The 23625-nt window shown below is 46.0% G+C and overlaps 1 protein-coding gene across 4 annotated transcripts in view; it reads left to right on the forward strand.

The window, feature by feature from the left end:
- The window catches only part of SIPA1L1 (signal induced proliferation associated 1 like 1), an 847070-nt gene that overhangs the window by 673289 nt on the left and 150156 nt on the right, over window positions 1–23625 (forward strand). For all 4 annotated transcript variants that reach the window (XM_086937055.1, XM_086937054.1, XM_086937056.1 and 1 more), the window contains one exon: window positions 1447–1889. In XM_086937055.1, the coding sequence (XP_086793181.1) occupies window positions 1447–1889 (443 nt within the window). The remainder of the gene's footprint in view (window positions 1–1446; window positions 1890–23625) is intronic.

The raw sequence follows: 23625 nt of genomic DNA on the forward strand, positions 1-23625 counted from the left end.
CAGTCTTTCAGAGGTCCTTGAGCTAAACCTGTTGGATTGAGCACTCATCTGGAGGAAGTAAATATTCCATATTGCTATAGATTTTCAAAATCCATCAATTTAATGTTGTCTAGAAGTCCATCTCTCAGTACAGTGGCCAGTACTAAAAAAACAACCTAAGCAGTAATTTTTCTTCAAAAGATAAATATAAATTAAAGGGATTGGACACTATTTTCATAGGACGTTCTTTTTTTGACACCATTATTTCATAGTGAAAACAAATGCTTTGTTTTTATCATCAGCCTTGTCCTATTCTGCAAAGAAATATGACAATAAAGAGAACTAATTGTACTCCCTCCACCTCCTTAAGAAGTCTTGTGTTTTCATGGGAAGCTGCCCACCTGCCTTCTCTGGTTGAACAAAGTTTGCGTACTTTAGATGCTAAAAGGATTTTGGCACTATTACTTGGCACAGACACACCAGGCCTTTAAGGCTTCTACCCTTACTGTGTGTGCTAATTGTGCAAGGCCATGATGTAGGAAAGTGATGTATTATGTAGTAAGGCTGGTTAGGCTTCACTATGTAGTACTCTCACAATACCCCAAAGATGGCCATGAAAACAAGGTGATTTTGGTTTCTCTGGTTGTGATGGGCATCCATCTTGTGAGTGCAAGTAGTACCTTATATGTTCCTCTAGTCTATCCCACCTGTGTTTATCATTACTTATTCGACATACAAAATCATAAATGAACCCTTATAGCAACTTGTTGCGTCATCACAGTTCTGTTGGTCTCTTAAAGTGGGACTCAGTTACCTGTAATGAAAGCAGAATTTTTGCATTTTAGTAACTGAGGCGTGTTGCGAATACTGTTAGTGCGTATTAGAGTATCTATTGTAGCTCGGTGCTGTTTTTAAGAATTGTTTATTATAATCTCTAGAATTGTGAAATCTATGCATGGTACCAACCAGCATATACTGTCTGTGGAAAGAAAACATCAGGCAATGTGTTGCTTTATAGCACAGTGCAGACACAATATTATATAGCGCCTACATTACTATGCAAGACAGCAAGCCTTCCTACAAAGTCTAATCTGATATCACCCTGTGTTACTGAGGAAGATATTGCTGCTATCATCTTGTAAGTGGGGCAGGATGCACTTTACTTCATGCCAAGCATGCTAACTACTCCCTCGAGCTACCAGCTTAGCAACCTATGATCAGCTGGCCTGTGTGACAAAAGCGTACTGCTACTAACGTACTAGAGACTCTGTTGTATTTGAAAAGGGAGTCTGGATGTAGTCTGTGCTGCTAAGTTTGCCCGCTCTGTAATATTTGACCTCCTTCTTGCATACACCAAGCTGAACATGCCGTGAAAAGGTTGATCTAATTGGCGATTCTAGCTGTGACAATGTTGTCAACAATTTACTGTATTTATGCACCTTTCTTATGCATTTTCTTTTGTTCTAGACTGACAGTCACTACTCCAGCCACTCCAGTAGCAATACACTCTCCAGCAATGCCTCAAGCGCCCACAGTGATGAAAAATGGTATGATAGCGGTGAACGTGTCGAGTCGGAGCTGAATAGTTACACCTACCTCCAAGGAACTTCAGCAGACAGTGGCATTGATACTACATCATATGGTGCCAACCATGCGGGTACTGCAGCGACAGGGACGTCTACAACATCCCCCAGGACTGGACCACCAAAGGAGAAAATCTCACCTCTGTGGCACAGTGCCAGCGAGGTCTGCATGAGTGACAGCAAGGTCTCGGAGAAAGAGACTCACTCCCTTGAGCGGAAGAGCGAATCTCAAATGAGTATGGAGCTACATAAGGTCCATCCGGGCTCTAACCCCCTGACAAGAGAGAACAGTACTTACAGTCTCACCGATGCTGCTTCGCACACAAGGTACCATTCATTTTCAAATCACAAGCTGCTCTTTCTTGCTTGAAGCTATCCCTGTGTTACTGCTCGGTGTGCTAACAGGTGGTGGTGATGCAGGTTTTATGCTTTCTACATGTTCAATGCCTAAGCAGTGGTGGACCATGTGCTGTCTTTGGATGTCTTCTACTTTCACTTATGGATTTTACTATGATATCTTGCACCCAGACATTTCACTGACGTTGCACATTTACAAAGTTACTGCAAATTGATTGAGGGTTCTTTAGTAAACATACCCCCGTCAAAGAAATAATCACTTAAAATCCAAGTGAAACCTAAGAAATGTTAGATTTCTAAGCAGTTTTTGTTTTAATTAGTCATTTTAAGATTCTGGGTTTTTTCAACAAAGCTCTATAAAAATTTAAATCTAGCTTTTTGAGATGTTCAGTTATTACTCCTGGTGTTTTGTGCTGTCCCGTCCATTTTGCATTTATTACTGGGACTCAACTAGTTTAGCTTTCAGGTAGTGATGATCGTTAATGCCCACTTAAGATGGTCTTCCTGTTGATTAGGTCTCGGGCCGAGCGTACACTGTGCATACAGTGTCGCGCAGCCGAGCCTATTCTGGCCGAATTGAAAATGGACCTTGCATTCCACAACGCTCTTGCCGTTGGGGAATCCAATGTCCAATTTCATTGGCCTTTGGGTGTGTGCTGTTTTTAAACAGAACACGCAATAGGCCATAGGTTGTCGCGTAGCTCCGCCCATGGCCTATTGGTGTCTGTTACGTGCACCAGAGGCCATATGTTTTGAATTATCCCGGCTTGACAGCCGCGATACTTCAAAACATATGCTCGCAGTGGCGCGCGCACCACTAGCGGGCATTTGTTTTTTTTTTTACATGTTTTGTTGTATTAATGCGTAGACGTGTTTAGAACATTTAAAGGTGACCCTTTTTAAAAAAAGATTCTGGAGTTCCATCCGGAACGCCACAGTAGTTTGAGACCCGGCCACTGATGTAAGGGAGTTCTCGCTTGTGAAAGGTCAAAACGGAGATTTCTTTTCTTTTTCTTGCTTAGAGGACGTATTTTTCCCTTGGCCGGTTTGTGGTTGAGCATGTCCAACCAACGCTCTGTTGTCTGCCTGATTGCCACACGCAATTCTCTGGCTATTTGATCATCCTCCATGCTCAGTCTGCTAGCGCTGCTCCCTCCCCCCGGCATCCTTAGTTGTTCGTCTGTTTGCCCCTCTGTCAGTGTGCATCACCTCCCCTCTGTCCTTCTTTTCCTCCAGCACTCTTTGTTGCCTCAGGAAAGCACGTGGGGGGAAAAAAAGCTGTGACGCAGCTAGCACTTGCTGGGCCATAGTGTATTTTTTAAATTACTCTTAGCCACGGTGCATTGACAGAGCCACTACCTCTCATAGGCAGGACCTATTGACGTTGCCAGTGTTTGTTTCAGAGACTCAAGTACATGCTGCTGTTTCCTTCAAAACTGAAAATCCTTGACAAAGCACATCACACTTCTGCACAGACCTGAGGAGGCATGATAGTGGGCAGAAAGCTGGGCAGCTTCCAACGGAGTGAATGAAATAAAGAATGAATTATGACATTCCAAAGTAGATAGAGCTTGAAGGACATGAAGCACACTGGGGCAGATGCTGAAGCTGAAAGACAAGCAGCCTTTATGAAAGTAAGAGGTCAGGAGAACAGAGCACAATCTCCTGTGCTGCCTGGGTCTGTTGCCCTGGCTTCCAGCAGACAATCTGAATTTGAGACCTCTCGTCAAATTGGGACATGCTCGCCATAATGTGGTGCTGTTTAGTATTTTACCTGAATAAGTGAAAAATCTTTACACTGTGGTGGATTTATCTTTAACGTTTTCTCAACGGGTGCAATAATAATCTAATTGAGAGCAGGACTTCCTGGGAAGTTGCAGGCTGATATTCCACTTCCTTTTCGTCTTTTCCCTGAAGTCCAATTCTACCGTAAAAGCAATGGCAAGACATTTTTGAAGTGTATGTTCTGCTTCTACTATTATATAGTATCGCAAACGTGGCTGCTAAGGGCGTTTGACAGCAGACTGTTGTATCTTTGTTTCCTTGATCTGTGTCCCCGCACCACCATCAGTATGATGCTTGAGGGAATGTTACTACGTCACTTGGAGTGTTGGCAGTTCAGTTCGGAACCCGAGGCTGAGTAGGGAAGTTCAATGCTCATGGTGGGGCATTCTGTAGACGAGGTCTTGTAGCCTTCAACTTAACCTGGTGTTTCTTGAAGCTATTTTCATGCGTCAATAAAGAAGCTTGTTTTACTGTGGAGTCCAGACTGGTTGCTGCATTTGTGGGACTTCACATCACTTATGTTTCAAGTTTGAGATAGGGTGTGTCAGGCAAGAAGTGCAAGTTGGGAGAGGAGAATTAACAGTTAATTCCATAATGGGTGTTTCATTAGTAGGCAGAGAAAATGAGGATGGTAAAGAGGGTGATGAGCATTCCGTTTGTTCCAAAGAGAATGCTGTGAGAGCGATTACATTATCAGCGCTGGGTAAAGGTGACAACAGAATCTTTTATTTGTTCTATTGTAGTGAAAGTTCTGGAAACTGCAACATCTTCCAAGGTCTAGCTGATACCATAGGTTGATGTGGAGGATCAGGGCCTTCCACTGTATTGCAAGTTGGAAATTGTTGGAGTTTGTGGTAATGGCCGATTTTGCATCTTACGCATTTTGTCTTCTGATTTATATGATTGTTTCTAAGGGATACTCCTAACGGCAGATTCCTCATCTGTGAATATACCCCACGGGCATCACACTGGATTTTGAATTGTCACCCCTCTTCTTTGCAGGTCTAGGTGCTGGCTCAATGTCAATGCCAGAAGTGCCGCCCTAATGACGTCACTTGTGCATAAATTGCTCACCTTGACACCATAACATCAGTTCCCTCTTTTCCACATCTTCTGATACAATTCTGGAGCTCTGCTATGCAGAGATTTTTACCTGACGGGTAGGTTAATGTTACCTTCGAAAAACAAAATCGGATTTAAAGCTTTTTGTACCTGGGACAGGCCAATATCTGACACACATAAGGACTGTTTATGATGCCTTTGGTCCTGCTACGACTCCAAATATTGTTCTGTCTGTCGTAGTAACCTTTCAAAAGCAGTTAAGGGAAGAAAAGCTAAGCTCATCATGGCCAATGCCAAAGAAGACCTAAGGTCATGGAAAAGTCCCTGCTCTCACTCTAGGTTGCTCACTCACTTGTTGAAATAGTCGAAGAAGTGCCACAAGAAGAAAAAGAAGCTTTGCAATTTGCTTAGGCACTCTAGATCTCTGGGTAAGTCACCAGATCCATTGAGGTCTTATTTGTATATGCTGTAGTTAGCGGAAATTCATCCTCTATTTGACACTCCATCTACCCTTCGGAGCAGATTCATGACGTGATATATTTGCAGGCACTCCTAGGTTTCCACCTACGATGTATATATGATAATTCCCACATTCCAGTACTTGGGTAGAGTATGCTTTATATTTCCAATTTTATACAATTGATTTGGACAGTCGACACAACCATACGTATAATTATACAGAGAAAGAAATTAGTCTTATTGTCATAAGTACTAGAATTGATCCCCACTTCTCGTTATAGATTGGAGTAGAAAGATATATCAGAGAAGATTCAAATAATAGTACCATTGCAACAATTGTTTATACATGGTATGTTTTGAGATCGTAGGAACTATGTTCTGGTTCCCAATTGTCCTTGTAGCAAATCAAGTCCTGGGACATATTTGGCATATGTACAGACCCAAACGTGTCAACTATATTATTGATGAGTGTGTTGAACTTAAAAGGGACTGATTATAAAGGACTTCTGGATTTTACAAAGTATAGTTTTCCTGGAACTATCCCTACCCCATGGTACAAAGAAAGGATACAAAATGAAATGTCATGTACCCTTCAAAGCAACCTACAGGGGCCATATGTAATATAACTGGATTAATTGGTCTTGGATGTTTTTAAGAATTTGATCAATGGGAGTTTTTTGTTTGCACTTTTGAAGATGAAGTAGATGACCACATTTAAAAATATATATATTTTTATTGAGTTTTTGGTTTGGCTGAAGACCAGATTCCAAGATACAAGAAGCCACAGCTGTAACAATCCCCAAAACAATCCCACCCTCCTCTCCCAATCCAACCCCTTAACACACACTGGGAAGCCGATGAATGCATGATTGGATACAGTCAACATAAGGTTGCTTCTGTAATACTACATACAGTTAATGAGGAATATAAATTGACCCACAGGGATCTTTGTATTCTTTTAGTTCAAATATAGGGAGTTGACGGTTCTCAAATAAATCCCCCATAATAGTTACATTAGCATTATCCCAGCTCATTCGACTTAAGATCAAGCTCCATTTAAATTGGAGGTCCTGCTTGGGATCAAGATGAGCAGGTGGATTTGGGGACGGTGTGTGCAAACAATCAAGTTAGTGAGTTTAAGTACTAGAAATAGTATGATGAAAGACTCTGAAGGAGCACTAATGTTTTTAGAGCTGGTGATAGATTTATGGGTGCACACCAGGTTTTGTATGGAAATGTGAATCTAAGTTGTCAGAACCTTATAAGGTGGTGCACGACGGAAGGAAGCAGTCGTAGAATGTGGAAATTAGTGGAGTTCAGAAGATTTTGTTCCAGTTTATTATTTCTGTAGTTTCGTGGGATTCATTGCGTTATTCTGTGGATGTTTATGCAGGTGTCTATTGGTTTGAGATTGTGTGCATCTGGGTCTTTGGTGTGAATGATGGATGTGTTAATGTGTGTGTTTTACAGTAGGGTATTGTGTTCTTTCACATTTTCGATCACTAAGTGTATATAGAGTTCTTGCTAAGTGAGACACGCCTGTTCTAGAATCTTAGAAATGTTTTGAATTTATAGGTACCTGTATGTTCTAATCTGTTGCTGCGTTGCTGCACTGCTGCCTTTTTCTTGTACATTGTGTGGGATCGGGTGAGGTTATTGAGCCTTATCTGGGTTCAAGTTTCTACTTTCTTTTTTCTAATGGGGTTGGGTGGTTGGCTAGCTCAGTACACCATGGCAAGAGCAAGGCAAAAGATCATATATTATTTATTTATTTATTTATTTATTTATTCAGCTTATAAAGCGCACTGTCACCTTGCAGGCATCCTGGCGCTAAGCGGCTCAGAGACAGGGGAGTGTATCGGATCCATGATCAGGCAACTAAGACTTGAGGAACAGCCAGGTTTTCACACTTTTTCTGAAAGGAAGGAGCTCCCTAATTTGTCTGATCTCCCAAGGGAGCTTGTTCCACAATTTGGCCGCTGCCACCCCAAAAGATCTACCCCCTGACCTAACTTTCCTAAACCTAGGTACCTTCACCAGTCTTACAGAAGAAGAGCGGAGCCTTCTTGTTGGGATGTACCAATCAAATTGTTTCCGCAAGAGCGCAGGACCCATCCAATGAAGGGCTTTAAAGACCAGGCAGAGAGATTTAAATTGAACTCTGTCTCAGATGAAGCCAGTGCAGTTCTACCTGGGGATGTCTACCATATGGAATCTGTCCATGCTGTACAGTTAATTATCTGCCACTAATGCAGACGTTGAAAACATATACTTTATCTGGAAAGATTGAGAAAACGTGCACGTCTCTTGGCTGGTGTATATCAAATAAGTCAAAATCAATCTTTTATCCGGAGAGCTGTTCTTTTTATTCTGCTCCTCCAGTGTGTCAGTGAGATTCTTCATTGAAGTAAATGGCACCTTTCTGAAAATAGGTGGATTTATATTCGCTGACATACTAACCTTTTAAATGAAGGCCTAAATTAGTCCTCAATTACCATATCTTTTGGATGAATGGTACCTAAATGGAATACTAGAAGATTGTTTTGTTTTCCCTTATGGAGTGTGCAACATTATTTTGTCAATGCAAAATGTGTTCAGTGGCTAGCACAATTGCACCTCGCGTTTGCTGTAACAGGGCTAGAAGAATCATAAAAATGTTACTAGACCTACAGGTCTAGTAACTTCAATATTCTACTCGACCTAACTGTAATGTACTTTACCTTGACCACTGGTCTCAAATTGTGTAATGCTAGGCAAATATTTTGTCTTATAGAGCCACCTTTTTCTTTATTTTATCAAATAAGAGAGCACCTTCAAATATGCACGTTCACTATTTCTGCTTTACAAAACAATCTTTTTATTTACTAGACTAAATATTTGCTCCATGTAGAACAAGAATCAAGTCCATGTATAGGATACACATGATACCTGGCTTGCCTCTTAGTTCACTAATAACATTGTCATCTGGGCAGGAGCAGTAATAATCTCAGATCATGTTAAAAAATCCAAATTTAAAAAAAAAACAGATTTTATTTGTCAAATAGCACATAAGGAGCAGAGCTCTGAACCCCAGAAGCTTCTGCATAATAAGTTTACATCATTGTGACTTTGACTTTTGCAAAAAACATAATCAAGAAAAAATGAAAAGCAATACATATGAAAGGAAACAGATCAACAAAGAAAACAAAACATAACCAACAACCCCCCCCCCCCATCGAACTAACATCTTTGTTCAATCCGCATATCACTCGAAAAAACGGAGACACATCATAGGCATCGTCACTCTGACACCTGAATCCACATTGTCTATCAACAGAAACAAAATTATACTGAGTCAAGGGGCCCTGCTATAGTGATGGGTTCCAACTCTGCAGGCCACAATAGTCCGCCTATCGCTTCCAAATTTTAAAATGGTTCTCCGGGCCCCCCTTGCTACTAAAATGGGGACCTCCAAGCCCATGCAAAAGTCCAGGCCATTCTTCCATGCTGTCACTGAGGGCTCTGCCGGTGCTTCCATGACTTGGCGATATCTATTTTGGCCAGAGTGAACCCCAGTAACATAAGATGGCGTTTGTAGATGTTGCCCTCCACCCCTTCCATAATATGTAGACTAAACCGTTTCGGCAAGCGGGGCAAGTCCCAGCCCAACACCTCCGAGAGGCAGGTCATAACTCACCTGCAGAATTGTGCCAAGGCCTAGCAGTGCCAGACCTGCTGCATCAGGGTTCCCTCTTCCCACTCGCACCTGAGACACTAGGGGGAGGCCGCCAATCGCGCCCTCCACAATCTAACGCTAGTAAAATACACCTGATAGAGGTATTTGAACTGGATAAGGCGCAAGCGTACTGCTATAGCAGCCTCTCTCCCACCCCCCCCCCACACCCTCTGTGGGGAAGCCAATACCTCCATCCAGTCCTCCTCTTCCAGCTAACCAACATCACCCTCCCAGGACTTTCTGAGCTTCTGTAGTGTGGAGGAGCCATGTATAACCAGGGATTGGTACATTTTTGAAAGCTTGTGGTCTTGTAGATCCCCCATAAACACCTTTGCTTCAATTGGGCTAAACTCAGCAAGCGATTCCAACACCTCCAAGCAAGGGGAGATAGTGTGACTGAACTGAGGATATAAAAAAAAATTGTTTTTGGCACGTGAAAGTCCCTTTGTAGGTCCTGAAAAGATTGAAAAACCGGCCTGCATTCCATCCCCCAGGGTAGAGATGCCTATACTGACCCAGCCACGAAATCCAACTAGAGTAGCCAACTGTGGCAGTCACCCAGTATTTCAGAGGGGAGTCTCCCTCATCAATCTATTCCACCACCCCATCCTCCGGAAGGCCTGCCTCATATTTGAAAAATGATCCTCGTCACTGACTGCAACCAGTTGCGCAGCAGTGCAGAGTACAATATAGTGTGCAGGGTGAATTTCCCCATACACCATCGTTCAACAGCGTAAGCAGGGTCAGCCGTATCTCCGTACCACCATTCATTTAAGACAAGCAGGTCCGAGGCCATATAATACGACAGGATATCAGTTGTCGCCAACCCCCCCCGTAGTACGTAGATTGAAAACACATCCCTAATGCAACTCTGGCCACTCCGCCAGCCCACAAAAACTGTCTCTAGGCCGCATTAACCTGCCAGAACCATCTAGAAGGGTTCAGATATAGGTAATTTTGCAAATGATATAGTAGACGGGGGATCGAGACTATCTTGAAGATGGCCGCTCCACCATAAATGGATAAGGGCATATGGGACCAGGTCTTAAGATCCTCCCGTACACACTCCCATACCGGGGCCAGGTTTCTGTCCCAAGACACACTAGGTGAGTCCAACAAGATTATTCCCAGATACTTCATCCCCCCCCTACCGCCACTCGGACCGACGAGGTCCAGGAACCCAGACCTGCAGTAAATTCACTTTTCATAAATATATTTACCAAACCATGATATGGTAGTGCATCGTCATTTACAGATAGCATATTTTCCATTGAAACTGGGTTTCAGCAAAAAAAAAAAAAAAATTTGCACATCACCCAAGTAAAGTTTTCTAATTTGTTTTGATCCTATAAAAATATTTATTTCACCACAGAATTACAAAAGTGGGTCTTCATAACTAGTGAAATATATTTTAAATGTTTGAACTGTTCACTAAGCTCTTTCAGTGTTGTGTTAGAAAGAAGCCCGACATCTTACAGGCTTTCATTTAACATGCTTTGCACAGTACAATTCTTACACAGTTCGCTTTACAAAATTCTCTAACTTAAGTCACAGAAAGAAAAATAAATGTAATAAGATGAGAAAAGCCAGCAAATGCGACAAGATAACCAGGTTTAATGGCATTTTTATTGCTCTTTCACTGAGAGCAAAAATATGCCTTTAAATCTTGTTATCTTGTCACATTTGCTCTGCGTTCAGAGACAGAGGTCAAAATTCAGTTTGTCTTCCCATAAGTTAGAGGAATTTCGACTCGCCAGAAAGGGCGAGTAGTCCCAAAAAATACATCGTCACAAATAAATCTTGCTCAACAATGCGAGCAGCCGAGTCGTTTTTTGAGCCCTGTGTAAGGTTTGGTCATCAATAGGTCTTCCCTTGCATACAGTGCCATGTGGAGTTCGCAAATTTCCTTTTACAAACTAGACTTTTTAGAGCGAGCATGCGCTGCTCTACGAGGCATGCTGTATTCCGTATGAGGAGTTTGGCTTCGCCCACCTCTTTAATTTATTCACTCCTGTGCCTTTCCAACTGCTTTACTTTTGCGTGGTGAATGGTGCCATTTGTTCCTCCATTGGGTGTTTGTCATGACCATGGTGACTGGCCCTCTTCATGGGTCATTTCATACTCGCAGCACACTTTTGCTAACGTGTTTTTTGATTGCTCACTAGCGCATTTATTTGGAGTCACTGTACGCCTGTTCGGGCACATAGTTCCCGAAGAGACCGGTGCCGCCCCTCTCACCCACGACATACCCCACACTCCACCCGTCCCCGGCAACTCTCCCACATCAGCACTCGGTTTTGATCCCCCAAACACCGATCTTTCATGTTGTTCCGCTCCGAAGTCTGTCATGGCAGTGACGGACAGAGCAGAGAGCCTGCTGGCAAACACCCTGTTGCAGACCTGCAGACAGCCAAGCACAAGGTTCTCAGCAGCTCCCACCCTCAAACTTGCATGCCCCTCCTCTCAATTTGGTGACAGTTTTCCCAACACCACACTGCCGTCGCAGGGCAGTGCCAGCACAGAAACGCCCGACAGTAGAGATGAACCTGCTTTGCAACACGCCGACTGCCGTCGACCTGGCAAGAATATACAATGCATTCTGTGGTTTTGTTAAAACAACCAACCACGGGAAAGCTGAAGCTACCCCTGCATGTCTCCTCCCCTCACCTTGTGCTCTCCCTCCCCCAGCCCAGCCCATGCACGGCTTTATTGAACACTGCAATAAACTCGAAGTGTCAGCCTGTGAAATATTAAACACTCTGCATACACGCCTTCCATTGATTACAAGCACACATCCGCGAGACACTTTCATCGTTGCCACACCCCTGAGTTGTTTTACATGTCAAATTAAACTGTTGCCAGTTATTGAGAGAAGGCTAAAAGCGACTCCTATCCAGTCGCAGCTTCCTGTTGATGAAGAGCCACCCGCACACTTAAGTTCAGGGCTGATTATATCTCATCTTGAACATTTCCAAGTGCATCACGAGCAGCATAGAGGTGGCCATATAAATATTAGTAAAGTCACAGGTAAGCCGAGATAAGAAATGCGTATGAGCAACTATCCCTTCCCTGCTTCCACCTGAGCTAGGAGAAACGAAAATGCTGTTGTATCCTCCACGATTTCCTCTCCTTTAAAATATATTTTTGATTTGCATCTCGCACCTTTTAGTCGACAAAATACCTAAACATTGATCTTTACATCCACTTTCACTATTTGCTTCGTTCTGTTCGTCTCCGAGCAATTCATCCAGGTTACACTGATTAGGTGCAAAGCGAATACAACGCCTGATTGTTAAACCTCCTTTACCGATGTCTCTCTTATACAGGCAATGGTATACTGCTTAAGTTATAGGTTAGGGCATGAAGGCGTAATTTTGGAGCTGTGCTGTTCAAACTTAGAGCGGTGTAGTGAGTGGTATTTAATTGTTATATAGTAGAATCGAAATGCTGTAATAAAACTTACAGTTGAACAAGCAAAGGTAATCTGTAAGCTAGTCAAAACTCACAGATTCTAACTGGTTTGATCTTGGTGATCTCACTCATGAGCACAATAATCTTGATGATATAGCTTGTTCTTCTCATTCTTTAGGGAATAGAGGGGATGCTATTTCTTTTCCCAGCAGCATGGATGAAAATACTGCTCCAGATAATAGAGGATCTGGTGAAAATAAGGAATTTAGGTGCAGTTCTCGCATTAGTCACTCCTTTTCGTTCTGATGATTTTGTGTATTATTCATTTTTTTTTGTTGTTTTGTTTTTTATCATAGGAAGGGGTGTGTAGAGAGGGGTATTTAATTGTTGTATGGTGTGTACCTTTAAATGTAGTGATACGAATGTAATGTTCTCAGGATTCTGTAATCTAGAATTTTGGTAATACATGTTTTCATTCTGTGCCTGATTTCAACTGGATCTGTCGTGGGTCTCTTCAATGGTAATGAAGCTTTCAGTTCTTTATACAATACTTGAAGTCTCATCTTCATCATTTCTTGGAAGCGCTTCTTGGAAGCGGCCTGTTGCTCCAAAGCATTAATTGACTGATTGACTGCTGTCTTCCTGTTACATGTGCCATACCCTTCAGCATTAGCAATCAATGCCTAATCGAAAGGAGACCGCCTACATCACTCTCCCTAGCAAGCATTTGCAATGCGAGAGGTCTCGCATCACTGAAAGTCTGAGCTATTGGCGTTGGTTATAATAATGAAACCCCAATAGCTCAAACTTTCAGTAATGCAAGAGCTATTGCATTGTAAATTTTTTTTTCTCTTTATTTATTTTTCAAACAATAAGCATGTGTGCCACGATTGCTTACACAAAAATAAATAAATAGAAAAAAAACATTTGCAATGCAATAGCTCTCGCATTACTGAAAGTTTGAGCTATTGGTGTTGCATCATTATTAGCAACGCCAATAGCTTAAACTTTCAGTAATGCAAGAGCAATTGCATTGCAAATGGTTATTGATGTATTACCAGTAGATGGAGGCAGGGTAGGAAAGTGTGGGACAGCTGTTCTGAGCAGTATGGGTTTAGGAACATAATCACTTCTTTCATTAGGGCTTTTTTTGTCAACTTTTACAGGCGCTTAAACCCCACTTCTGATTTACATTTCGGTCTGATTATTTACTGCACATTTACGAAATGCAGCCCTTTGGAGCACTATTCAGTACTTCAGCCTAAAGATAACGTTAACTGCGTGTATTGTAGAATTTGGCTAGAAACATCCCCTTTTATTTCTTTATTGAGCTTTGTTCCGTTTTTCATCGTGATCAACATGATTTTCTTCAAGTCGTGTGGGCCATTATGACCAGAGAAATGACTCTGAGGATGACCTTCATGATTTCTTCGACTGACTCCACCTGGACCTAGATGTGCACAGTGTGAGATATGTTCATCCTACTGTTCCAGGACCAGCAGAGAAAGAGCGAGGAGAGTACTCCATTTTTAATATGAGCAAGAATTGTTTGAGGTCCAGCAAAAAGCAGAACAATACCCGTCCATGGAATGTCTTTTCAGTTACCCCCACATCCCAAGCCATCTTAGGGAAGGAATACTTAGAAAAATGCCTCTATTTGCTCCTACTAAGAGCTCGAGGTGTGAAATCTTTGTCTTCCTCCAAAGTATTCACCTACTTCCCAGATATGGAGCCCTGGCCATGATACCTCGCCTTCATCATCAAGGTTCCTTCAGTGTTGTTACCTTATTGTTCAAGATTCATTCAGACATACAGACATCCAGCCTTGCCAGCAGGTTCTGCTAGAACTCGAACATCCTTTTCGACACACGTTTCTCGGACAAACACATTGATGTATGGGAGTGGAAATAAACCCTCTCAAAATGAAGTGAAACCGGAAAAGCAAACAGTGAAAATAAAGGGGTGTGACCTCAAATTATTTTGTTAAGAATAATTTTGCTGGCCACGGTATTGTACATGGTCATCATCCACCAGTCCTGATGGATTGCGGGTGCATGGATAAACGCACTCTTCAAGTATCCCTGTGACGTTTAGAGTCTTTCACACGCTGTGCCTCCCTCTGAGATGGCAGAGTGCCATTTGACTTGGAATTGCTAAATCCAAACAACTATAAAGCAAACCATTAGTCATTTAAATGACTTGTCCTGACCCTGTGTTAATAAATAGGGAGGCACATGCATTAGTCTCCACTATTGACAGGGTTAGATGTCTGGGGAGATCACATTATAACACTCTCCCTGCCTCTTTCTCACCCCCCTCCCATCATGCTTGGCATTTTTCTAGAGCAAACTGCCACCAAGCCGTCCCTGGACACACCCAGGGACCCTTCACCTGCCACTCATGCAAGTTCAACTGCATCAGGACCCACACCAAATCCACAAACTCCAAACAGAGCTCCGACACTAACCACCTTAAATGCATCCTGCTCAACACCCGCTCGATCCACAGACACTCCATTGAACTCTGGAACCTACTCGACACTACATCCCCGGACGTCGCCTTCCTTACAGAAACATGGAAGATTGCCTCATCAGCCCCCGACATCGCCATAGCCATCCCGGACGGCTACAAGATCATCCGAAAGGACCACATCAACCAAACTGGAGGAGGCATCGCCATCGTCCATAAGAACACCATCCGCATCACGACCAGTTCCGACGATTACCTCGCAGCCACCGAACACCTTTACTTCCAAATCCACACTGACCCCAAGACCACACTCAGAGGCACCCTCATCCACAGACCACCAGGACCCCGCACACAATTCACCGAAGACATCACTGACTTCATCAGCCCACACGCCCTCCCCTCCGAGGACTACATTCTACTAGGAGACCTCAACTTCCACCTAGAAAAGAAAAACGACAACACCACCACCACTCTTCTGGACAACCTGACCAATCTCGGACTCAAACAACTTGTTGACACCCCCACCCACTCTGCCTGTCACACACTCGACCCAATCTTCACCTCCAGCAAGCACATCTCCTTCGATCACACCACAGCTCTCCACTGGATGGACCACAGCTGCGTTCACTTCAACTACAAAAAGACCATGACCCACAACCCCCCACAACCTATTCCCCGAAGAAATTGGAACAAAATTACCACCGACCAGCTCTTCACATCGCTTCAGCAAAACCCTCCTGCCAAATCATCGGACCCAAACCAAGCAGCCACCAACCTCACACAATGGATCACCCACAGCGCCGACGAACTAGCACTCTTGAAAAACCATCAAATCAAGCAAGGTAGCAAGAAAGCCCCATGGTTCAACGACAACCTTAAGAAATCCAAGAAGTTCTGTCGTACCCTCGAGAAAGCCTGGAGAAAAAACCCAAGCACTGACAACCTGACCATCTTCAAGAACGCCACCCGCAAACACCACCAACTGATCCGATCCACCAAGAAATCAGCATTCAAAGATCGACTTGACAACAACGCCCAAAACAGCAAGGAACTATTCAACATCGTCAAAGAATTTACCAACCCCACCGCCGACACCAACGGCGTCACTCCCTCCCAAGACCTCTGCGACTCTCTATCCTCATTCTTCCACAACAAAATCGCCGACATACATAACAGCTTTGAAAACCAGTCCAAAGACCAGTCCACTCCACCCACCCCTGAAACAAAACCGCACCCTAACCACCTTTGTGCCTGGAACCCAATCATCACTGAAGACACCATCCGCCTGATGAACTCCATCCACTCAGGATCGCCAACCGACCCATGTCCCCACCACATTTTCAACAAAGCAGACTCCATCATCGCACCCAACCTCCGCGATGTAATCAACTGTTCCTTCAACTCCGCCACCTTCCTGGAAAGCTGGAAACATGCCGAACTCAGCGCCCTTCTGAAGAAACCCACAGCAGACCCCACTGAACTTAAGAACTACCGCCCCATCTCGCTCCTCCCATTCCCTGCCAAAGTCATTGAGAAAGCCGTCAATAGTCAACTCGCCGCCTTCCTCGAATCCAACAAATCCCTCGACCCCTCACAGTCCGGCTTCAGAGCCAAACACAGCACCGAAACCGCCCTCATCGCAGCAACAGACGACATTCGAATGCTACTGGACAACGGAGAAACAGTTGCCCTCATCCTTCTTGACCTCTCCGCAGCCTTCGACACAGTCTGTCATAACACCCTTATACAACGCCTCAGCAACATCGGAATACAAGGAAAAGCATTGGATTGGACCATCTCGTTCCTCGCCGGAAGAACCCAAAGAGTCCGCCTCCCCCTTTTAGATCAGAGGCCACCAAAGTCATCTGCGGCGTACCACAAGGATCATCACTCAGTCCCACCCTCTTCAACGTATACATGAGTCCCCTCGCATCCATCGCGCGCCAACACAACCTCAACATCATCTCCTACGCAGACGACACCCAGCTGATCCTCTCCCTCACCAAAGACCCAAACTCCGCCAAAACCAACCTACACGAGGGAATGAAAGAAGTAGCCGAGTGGATGAAGAACAGCTGTTTAAAACTAAACTCTGACAAAACGGAAGTCCTCATCTTAGATTCATCCTCCTCTGCCTGGGACGACTCATGGTGGCCACCAGCCCTAGGAACCGCACCCATACCTACGGATCACACACGTAACCTGGGCTTCATCCTAGACTCCTCCCTCTCGATGACCAGACAAGTCAACGCCGTCTCCTCATCATGCTTCAACATCCTACGCATGCTCAAAAAAATCTTCCGCTGGATCCCCACCGAAACAAGAAAAACGGTAACCCACGCTCTGGTCACAAGCCGCCTGGATTACGGAAACTCCCTTTACGCCGGAACCACAGCCAAACGACAGAAAAAACTCCAACGCATCCAAAACGCTCCAGCTAGACTCATACTGGACATCCCCCGTCAAGCTCACATTTCCGGTCATCTGAAAAACCTCCACTGGCTCCCCGTCAACAAGAGAATAACGTTCCGTCTCCTCACCCACGCACACAAAGCCCTCTACGACCTAGGACCCGAATGCCTTAACACGCGACTGTCCTTCTACACCCCCACCCGCCAACTATGATCGTCCAATCAAGCCCTCGCCGCAATTCCGCGCATCCAGAGATCCACCATGGGGGGAAGATCCTTCTCCTACTTAGCGGCCAAAACCTGGAATTCTCTCCCCACCCACCTCCGCCTTACACAGAACCACCTCTCATTCAGAAAGCTACTAAAAACTTGGATATTCGATAAGTAAAGCTCCACCCCTCCCTCGAGCGCCTTGAGACCCTATGAGTGAGTAGCGCGCTATACACATTTTTGAACTTGAACTTGGATGTGAACTACTTAAAAGTAGACATGACATTTCCTTTTCTGTTTTAGTTTTATGTGCTCCCCGGATTAGTGATAGCTGGATCCTTAACAGAACGCACTAGTACTACTGCCACATTTGTATGGTTTCATCTCAGCTGAGGAAGGGGAAGGAATCCATTGAGAGCGGACTCCCATTTGAAGACGTGAAGAAGTCTTAAGACAAAGATCTCTGCCCTGGTGTGGACATTAAACCTTTATGAAGTAGACTCCGCAAAATGTAGATGTTCCATTTGAGAATGTACGTGCCATCTGACACACATGAGTAATAAGATTGTAAAGCCAGGCTGCTGCTCCCTGCTGCGGGGAATGATGGGGAAATTGACAGGTTGAATGATTTGGCGGTTGTTTCTGCCATTCCCTACCTTTGGGGAAGTGCAGTCCTGATGGTGTCTTCACTCAGAAACGAAGCCAGCAGAGATTCTTCACTTGGTTTTCACAAACATTTTCCTTTGAAGAAAAACAAAACTGTAATTAGTCTGCCGATTTGACTGTGCTCAAAATAGCAAGTCCCTGGAACTGCCTGGAAGCCAATGTAAATTACAGTGATTACGTTTCTGCAGCAATATTTGCCCGTCCTGAAATTGGCTTATAGCTTCAAGTGAAGGTGTTTGTGGCCTACAGCGATGCTTGCATCTGAAAGAAACAGGTTAGTGTTAGATTCCTTACCTTGGAATATTCCCAGGCGTCAGACTGGATCCGGAAAGTTTTGCGTAGCAGTACCCCTGCGCATCTGTAGGTGTCGTCTGTGGCTCCGTGTCCGGCGTCGTGATGGACGACGTCATTCCGGCTGAGTATTTAGACGCCGCCCTTGCTCGCTGACGTCAGTTTTTATTTTTGCTGCGCCAGCAAGCTCAGATCTGGGAAGAGCAGTACTCCTAGTCATTTTTTGACTACGTTTTTTTATCTATTTTGGATCACTTCTCGAGTCGACCTTCGCCTCTCGGTGCCGATAGGGATGCCTGGCTTTAAGCCCTGCGACGAGTGTCACGTGTTGATGTCTGTGACCGACCCTCACCGTTGGTGCCTTTACTGTCTCGCGGCCGACCACGATGACAAGTCGTGCCCGACTGCCGGGCCTTGACCTCGAAAGCGGGCCCGTAAGCGGCTCGAGCTCCGGCAGTCGGCCACGCAACGCTCGAGGTCACGGACGCCGGAGGAGATCAGCACGTTCCTCACGGCCATGAGTGCCCGCTTCCCTCCGTCGGACCCTGTTGAGGTGCCTTCTGGCCCAGCGGGTACGTCTGGGAGCCCTAGGCGCCGTCGATGCTCCGGTGCAGTCGACGACTCCGGTCCCGACGCCGCAGGGCTCAGCAGGATCCAGGCCTCGATCCGAGGCGTAGCCAGTCGACCTTACAACCCTTCCGCTGGCGCTGTCACCAAGGGTGTCGCCCACGACTCCTGCCTCGGCGGCGTCGTCCCCGGTCCCACCCCCGGTCCTGATCCGGCGTCGGACAAGCACACCCCGGCGCAGTCTTCAACGCAGTTAGGTGAATCTTTAAACCGACGACCCAGATCATTCTTTTTACCCCGACTATCAGGAGATGGAGGACGAGGAGGACTGGGAGGGGTCTGCGGACCTTCTGGCACTGCAGTGCCAGTTAAGCCAGGACTGAGCATACGAGCTGGGGGAGGCCAGTGATCTGGACACTTCGCCCGACACTGGATTTGTCTCCCCTCCTACCATGGCGACGGAGGAGGGGGCTGCTAACAGCATGGTGTTGACAAGGGCAGCCAAGGCCTTGGCTCTTGAGCTCCCTGTCGCGGCCGTGAGGACTAACCTCCTCTCTGAAGTGCTCAAACCGCAGGCAAGCTCCTCGGAGCCTCTCCTGCCATTGACGGAGGCCCTCACCGAAGTTCTACTGGGCATCTCCTCACCCCCGAGAGCCTGGTGATCCAGGCCTCTACCTCCCAGACCCCATTCCCGACTGCCCCTCCCCGTATCAGGAATCCAAAAGATACGATCAGTTTGGCAAGCAACTGTTCTCCCTAAGTTTAGGGCTGCGGTCTTTCAACACCGCCTGTCTTTTGGGCCGTTACACCCACTCTCTGTGGGATACGGTTGCGGATGTGCTGCCGCAGTGCCCGGAGGAGGCCCGGGCAAAGCTTACCCAAGCCCTAGCAGACTGGTGGGGCGCAGCACGCTACTCCATACGGTGTGGACTCGATACCACGGACTCGCTGGGTATGGCGATTGCAATAATGTTGGCGGTTCGCCGCCACGCCTGGCTGAGGGCCGCCAACTTTTCTGGGGATGTCCAAGCAACACTCATGGACATGCCCTTTGATGGCCGTCGCCTCTTTGGCGAAAAGGCAGACAGTGCTCTGGAGCGTTTCAAGGACTCCAGGGCTACGGCTACGGCCAAGTCCTTGGGCTTAGGCCAACGCCAGCAAACTTCCGCCTTTCGTGGCCAAGGAAGGGGCGCCCCCACACGTCCAGCCAGCCACAGGCCTCAGACGTGGATACCGCCGTGGCGGTACCGGGGGACACCGGCAGGGTCAGTCCACACCCGCCCCTGCAGCATCTGCCTCTAAGACTTCTTAGTCCGGCGTTTCAGGACCATTTCTCGCCAGTGGGGGGCAGGGTCTGCCATCACCTCCCCCACTGGCGTACCACAACGTCAGACAGGTGGGTGCTGCAAATCGTCTGAAGGAGCTACTCCCTCCCCTTCGAGGCGACCCCTCCAGCCATGCCACCGCAGTACCATCGAATGTCGGGGGATCACTTGCAACCTCTGTAGGAGGAAGTTACGACCCTCTTGGCCAAGGGGGCCATCGAGCGCGTTCCGGGGCCAGAAGTAGTACATGGTTGCTATTCCCACTACTTTCTGGTGCCCAAGAAGGGCAAAGGATGCCTACGCCCTATCTTTGACCTACGGAGCGTCAACTGCTTCCTCCGAAAGGAGAATTTCAAGATGCTGACTTTGGCTCAGGTCCTAGCTGCCCTGGACCCAGAAGACTGGCTGGTAGCATTGGACTTGCAGGACGCGTATTTTCACATCCCTGTCCTGCCGGCCCACCGGCGTTACCTGCGGTACACGGTAGGCCACGAGCACTTTCAGTTTACCGATCTCCCCTTTGGCCTTACCAGCGCCCCACGGGTGTTCACGAAAGTGATGACGGTGGTCGCAGCTCATCTGCGCAGGTTAGGGGTCTCAGTCTTCCCCTACCTCGCCGACTGGTTGTTGAAGGCGGGCTCGCCCCAGACAGTCGTCAGCCACCTCCAGACTACGGCGGGCCTCCTGCACCTGCTGGGGTTCTCCATCAACGTGCCAAAGTCGTACCTGTGTCCCTCTCAGAAGCTCCTCTTCATCGGAGCGGTTCTGGACTCGGTGCAGTTTCGAGTTTATCCTCCCGAGCAGCGGGTTCGGGATATTCAGATTCTGATTCTGATCTTTCAGCCGTTATCCCGAGTCAGGTTGACGCTGTGGCTTCTGGGGCTGATGGCCTCCTGCATCCTTCTGGTGCATCACGCCAGGAGGCGAATGCGAGCTCTGCAGTCGGACCTAAAGGTCGCAACAAAATGAAACTAGGATGAAATCACAAATGTGAAAAATTGTTTACCTTTAAGAACAAGCACTGGCGTTGCCAATAGGTCTCGCAGTAGGAAAGTTGGAGCTATTGGTTTTGTAAATGACAAAGCCCTTTATGTTTTAAAAATGATAAAAAAATAAAAGGCATTGTTATTTGCAATTGTAATGGCTCCAACTTTCCTACTGCGATACCTATTGGCAACGTGAGTGGCGTTGCGTGTGTGAGTGGCGTTGCGTGTGTGAGTGGCGTTGCCTGTGTGAGTGGCGTTGCCTGTGTGAGTGAGTTGCCTGTGTGAGTGGCGTTGCGTGTGTGAGTGGCGTTGCATGTGTGAGTGGCGTTGCATGTGTGAGTGGCGTTGCATGTGTGAGTGGCGTTGCATGTGTGAGTGGCGTTGCATGTGTGAGTGGCGTTGCATGTGTGAGTGGCGTTGCATGTGTGAGTGGCGTTGCATGTGTGAGTGGCGTTGCATTTTTTATTGGTGTTGCATGTGTGAGTTCCGTGTCATGTGTGAGTGGCGTTGCATGTGTGTGTTGCGTGCGTGTGCGAGTAGTGTTGCGTGGATGAGTGTTGTTGCGTGGATGAGTGGTGTTGCGTGGATGAGTGGCATTTCGTGTGTGAGTGGCGTTGCGTGAGTGAGTTGAGTTGCTTTGAGTGAGTTGCGTTGCATGTGTCAGTGGCGTTGCATGTGTCAGTGGCATATCATGTGTGAGTGGTGTTGCATGTGTGAGTGGTGTTGCGTGGGTGCGTTGCGTTGCATGTGTGAGTGGCGTTGCATGTGTGTGTGGCGTTGCATTGTTGAGTGTCGTTGAGTTGTTGAGTGGCGTTGTGTTGTTGAGTGGCGTTGTGTGTTTGAGTGGCGTTGTGTGTTTGAGTGGCGTTGCATTGGTGAGTGGCGTTGCATGATGTGTGATTAGGCGTAAGCACTCTCTGCAACCTGAGGCGACCCCGTGATTAGAAAACAAGGGAATACAAAAAACATATAGCAATATCAACCTTTCACAAACTATCACAAAGCTCAAATGCATTAAGGGTCTATTGCTAGCCAACTTGCTGGTACATACAAAGTTGGCAAAAATTTCATAAGAGGTGCGGCGACTAGAATCTCTTGATTCACTAAAACAACATGGCGTCGACATATTATATATAAGTAGTAGTTCTCCTAAAGCCAACTTGTTGCTACAGGTCTGGCAATTTTTTGTGACACGTTTAAACCAAGCGACACAAAAAATCCACTTTGAAAACAGTTTCGTATGTAAACATCGGACAAAAATATGCATTTGTTTAGCTTATGCGTTTAAAATACTATTTGCCTTCTTATTATCTCGAAGTTAACATTGGCCCTGAAGGTAGGCTGAAAGCTAGTTAGTTTATTCTTGACCTTTAAAAGTTGTGAGGCGAGTTCTTTGGCTTTGTAATGCGAACCCGGTTTAAATTGTTAACGGCAAGGGGTGCAACACAAGAATGTTCTGGACAGGCACAGCCCACACCGGCCTTTGTCATCGCGGAAATGGCGACAAACAAGGGCAGGATGGGTGCTTGATAGCAGCAGAATGGCTGCAAAGGGCACCTCATTATCCGATGCTCAGTTTAACCGGCTGGCGCCAAGCCTGCCTCACATGCCGGTGATATGCTAGGACTGTTCTAAGGAGGAGTGCTGTTACGGCCTGGGGGAAGCTGGCTGGGGAGGGGGAGGAGGAATGGTGACAAAGCCAGTAGGCATGCATGGCCGGTCGGGGTAAACACTTAAGGGGGGGTTGCGGGAGTGAGCGTGAGGCTACAAGGCTATAATAGTATGCTTTCGCAAGGGAGCATTTCACTGACATGGGAGTTCAAACAAAAAAATTATTCATTCAGAACTTGGAACCCCTTTGTATGAAGATGTGTGATTAGGCTTAAGCACTCTCTGCAACCTGAGGCGACCCCGTGATTAGAAAACAAGGGAATACAAAAGAACATATAGCAATATCAACCTTTCACAAACTATCACAAAGCTCAAATGCATTAAGGGTCTATTGCTAGCCAACTTGCTGGTACATACAAAGTTGGCAAAAATTTCATAAGAGGTGCGGCGACTAGAATCTCTTGATTCACTAAAACAACATGGCGTCGACATATTATATATAAGTAGTAGTTCTCCTAAAGCCAACTTGTTGCTACAGGTCTGGCAATTTTTTGTGACACGTTTAAACCAAGCGACACAAAAAATCCACTTTGAAAACAGTTTCGTATGTAAACATCGGACAAAAATATGCATTTGTTTAGCGTATGCGTTTAAAATACTATTTGCCTTCTTATTATCTCGAAGTTAACATTGGCCCTGAAGGTAGTCTGAAAGCTAGTTAGTTTATTATTGACCTTT

The sequence above is a fragment of the Lissotriton vulgaris genome, chromosome 9 (genome assembly GCF_964263255.1).
Source record: "Lissotriton vulgaris chromosome 9, aLisVul1.2, whole genome shotgun sequence".
NCBI classification, from domain to species: domain Eukaryota; kingdom Metazoa; phylum Chordata; class Amphibia; order Caudata; family Salamandridae; genus Lissotriton; species Lissotriton vulgaris.